At 44.0% G+C, this 3,614-nt stretch overlaps 1 protein-coding gene and 1 long non-coding RNA gene across 2 annotated transcripts in view; one reads left to right on the forward strand and one right to left on the reverse strand.

Moving 5' to 3' along the window:
* Nucleotides 1-2,599, reverse strand: part of LOC106938265 (uncharacterized) — a 22,770-nt gene extending 20,171 nt beyond the window's left edge. Inside the window, exon 1 of the long non-coding RNA XR_001422582.1 lies at nucleotides 2,586-2,599. This is a non-coding gene — a long non-coding RNA (uncharacterized LOC106938265). The remainder of the gene's footprint in view (nucleotides 1-2,585) is intronic.
* The window catches only part of galr1b (galanin receptor 1b), a 22,644-nt gene continuing 20,242 nt past the window's right edge, over nucleotides 1,213-3,614 (forward strand). The window contains exon 1 of the mRNA XM_015020189.1: nucleotides 1,213-2,162. Coding sequence (XP_014875675.1) covers nucleotides 1,512-2,162 — 651 coding nt within the window. The 5' untranslated portion in view covers nucleotides 1,213-1,511. The remainder of the gene's footprint in view (nucleotides 2,163-3,614) is intronic.

The raw sequence follows: 3,614 nt of genomic DNA on the forward strand, positions 1-3,614 counted from the left end.
CTTTATCCATAGGACCTGTTTTGTCCCTATTCTCAAGAATCACTGTTATGTTAGAACCAGTCTGGTTGAGGATGAATCTCCAGCCTAACCTCCCCCTCCTGATCCCTCCATGGATTCTTTGAAGATTCAAGCTCCAAAAATGATTATGTAAGTGTTAATATCTGTGAAACTCCACATTTCTGTAATGGAGGCTTGTTGTTAGAGTTGTAGTAAAAGTGTATTCCTTCGCTCCATTCCTTATTGTTCTGGTTTTTGTTTGTTATGAACCAGAGTCCGACACAGGCTGTAGTACTCAGAGACTGAAGACGGTCCGATGCAGTAGAGGAGCTTGTTGGTGTCTCTGGCCAAACATCACGAACAGCCCAACAACCTGAAGACAATCTGTTAGTGATGGACATCTCTCTGGTGGAGTGCAGAGAGGAACTGTCTCTTATCAACAGAAACAGAAACTGGATAAGAAATGATGGATCTGAATATCAGGTTGGTCTGTTATGTACTGTAATATCTGGTAATCTACCTGTTAAAAGAAAATGTACTCTATCATATATTACATGAACTGCATGCATTGATACAGGCTTTACTTTCTCCACCTTGTACTTTGAACAATTTCATGCATATTGTTTTGGAAAAAAAATGTATTAAGCATACTGCATTTTGTGTTGCCCACCTGATATCTCAGACCTTTTAAAAAGCGACATGTGAAACATGCACATTATTCCACGTTGTAATATGTTTTGTAATTATGGTGCACGTTTTGAAATAAATGCATTTGAGAAAATCCTTGCCTCTTTATTAAACGTTTATTTTCTAAATAATTTTTAAAAGTTCAACACAATACAGTACGTATTTAATATTAATTACAAATAACTCTTAAGAAGTTAAAGAAGTACTCTGTGAGAGTTAATATTAAGATCTAACACTGAATTGATTTACTCCAGCAGATTTGATATTTGACACTTTATTAGAGTTAAGGTACCAACTCTCCAAAAAGAGTTAAATTAACACTTTCTGGTGTGGACCCATATAGACACTTTAAAAGTGTTGAAATCAAATCTGACAGTGTTAATCTGGGCCTCCTGGATTTGCTGTGCAGGAGTTTGTTCACCCAAACAAAGATGACAGTCACGACATGATATCTATCCATCTATCCATCTATCTATATTAGATATGTGTGTGTAAGCAAAAGTATTAAAAGTTTTGAGAACAAAAGACATGAAATCTTGTTTTCAGACTGAAAGTGTGTGCTCTTGGATTATGGCAGGAAATTTCCCCCATATATTTGTTCTTGAAGCCCACAGAACCAGAAGGACTGGTACCGGCTTTGTTCTCGACTCAGACCTGCAGTTTTACTCTGAAAGCCTCAGACCGGAAGCAGATTTCTGCGGTTCCGTTAAGTGGACGCGCTTCCAGCTGTTCACTGAGCTTGGACTTTGCTGCCGGACGTGTCGGACCGAACCATGGACCTGCTTTGGGCTCGGCTCTGACCTCCAGCCGGCTCCCGGAGCTCCAGCATGGTGCCGCCGGGAAACGAGTCGTACAGCCGGGCTGAGACCAACCGCACCGCGGGGCAGCCCGGGCCGGAGGTGGTGATCGTGCCGCTGGTGTTCGGGCTGATCTTCGTGGTGGGGCTTCTCGGGAACTCCCTGGTGATGCTGGTGATCGGCAGGGTGAAACCCAGCGGTGGCGCGCGCCCGCTCAGCCCCACCAACATCTTCATCGTGAACCTGAGCGTGGCGGACCTCCTCTTTCTCCTCTTCTGCGTCCCGCTCCACGCCACCATCTACTCCCTGCCAGAGTGGGTGTTCGGAGCCTTCCTCTGCAAGTTCGGACACTTCTTCACCACGGCCAGCATGCTGGTCAGCATCCTCACGCTGGTGGCCATGTCCGTGGATCGCTACATCGCCGTGGTTCGCTCCAAGAGCTCTGCGTGCGTCCGCAGCCGCAGGAACGCGCTGGCTGGGCTGTGCGTCATTTGGACCCTGTCCCTGCTGTGTTCGGTGCCGGTGGCGCAAAACTACGTGCTCACCAGCCACTCCAGCGCCCCGAACAAGACCTTCTGCTGGGAGGCCGGGCTGGGAGCGTCGCGGCGCGCCTACAAGGTGTCCATCCTGCTGCTGGGCTTCATCCTGCCTCTGCTGCTCATCTCCTGCTGCTACATCAGGGTCAGTCCAGCTCCAGGCTAATGTTTCACTCCTCACGCCGCCGTAAAACCCGCGTTAATGACATGAGTAGGGGCCAAAGGCCGCGCGTAAACCTGCTGAGCCGTGCGTAAAGAGTTGCTGCGGGGCGCGCCGCGCACTCACCTGCGCCGGTCCGACAGATGACCAAGAGAAAGATAGGAAACTGTCGCGAACTCTGCGAACTGGCCAGAGTCCTGGGTTTGTTCTGACCCAGGAGGAACTGGGTCAGAACAAACCACTGGAGCCGAGGTCTTAAACTTTTAAAGCTTTTGAAGCCTCTAAAATCTCCGGTGTTCGAGAAACTTGAAGTTCCAGTAAAAATGTTCAGCTTGGCATAAATTCCTTCATACAGCAAAAAATTTAAGATAAAATGCTCCAAACAATAATAATCTGTTTTCCTTCTACGTTTGAGTATTTTAATGATTTCAAGAGTGTGTTAGGGTTAAAGAACCGCAGCGCCGTTGGGTGGGGTGAACTGGGGCGTTGATGATATCGTGACGGTTTTTCTATCCAGTCCGCAGCAGTAGAAACGGTTCATGGTTCTTATCGAAAGGAATCTGAACACAGTTCGTCAGTCTGTGGAGCAGAAAGTAGCTGAGCAGTTGGACCACAGACATGAACACGCAGACCCCTCATGGTCGGCCCGTTGCTGCGATACGTCACAGCGTCCGCCATATTGAATGTGGAATATGTGCCGGTAAGGTAATACAAGTAAATGGACCGAACTTTATAAAGCCTCGTTGTACAAAGTATTTTAAGTTAATACCTGTCATTGACACATTTTTGTCACACACATTAATGTATTTGGGAATTAAATAAGAAACTAAAGACAATTTTCTAACTTTTTGATGTGATTATTTAATTGTTTAAAGAGCACAGTGTTTATATTTGGTACAGCTGATTCTGATCAATCCTTTTTATATCCACATTGATGAAGACACACTGGAGTGTATTATAAACATAAAAGCAAACAAAAAGTGAAAGAAAAAAAAAGTGTACATTAAAATACGCATTTATTTATACTGCCAACACCGGGCACAGGCAGGGTTCAGTCTGCTGGTCCAACTGCCCAGTTGAAGAATTAATATAGTAAGTATATAAAGTTTTGGCATACTTTAAGTCAGACTAATGAGTATACTTAAAGTTGGCTTAGGATTGGTTAACTGGAAGTGTGTTATTTTGGAACAAATAATTATGTGCTTAGTGTGTTTTAATAGTAATTAAATTGTAGAAAATCACAATTTAAAGTATACTAAGTTTACCATTATATGTTTTTTTGGAACAACTAAAGTTATACTCAGCATACTTTTATATGGGTTACATGCAATAAACATACTTACTAGTATATCTTAAGTGAATTATTTTGTGATTACCGTATTTTCCGCACTATAAGGCGCACCTTCAATGAATGGCCTATTTTAGGACTTTTTTCAT

This window comes from Poecilia latipinna, unplaced genomic scaffold (genome assembly GCF_001443285.1).
Source record: "Poecilia latipinna isolate Pla-1442-1.1 unplaced genomic scaffold, P_latipinna-1.0 Scaffold2544, whole genome shotgun sequence".
Classification (NCBI taxonomy): domain Eukaryota; kingdom Metazoa; phylum Chordata; class Actinopteri; order Cyprinodontiformes; family Poeciliidae; genus Poecilia; species Poecilia latipinna.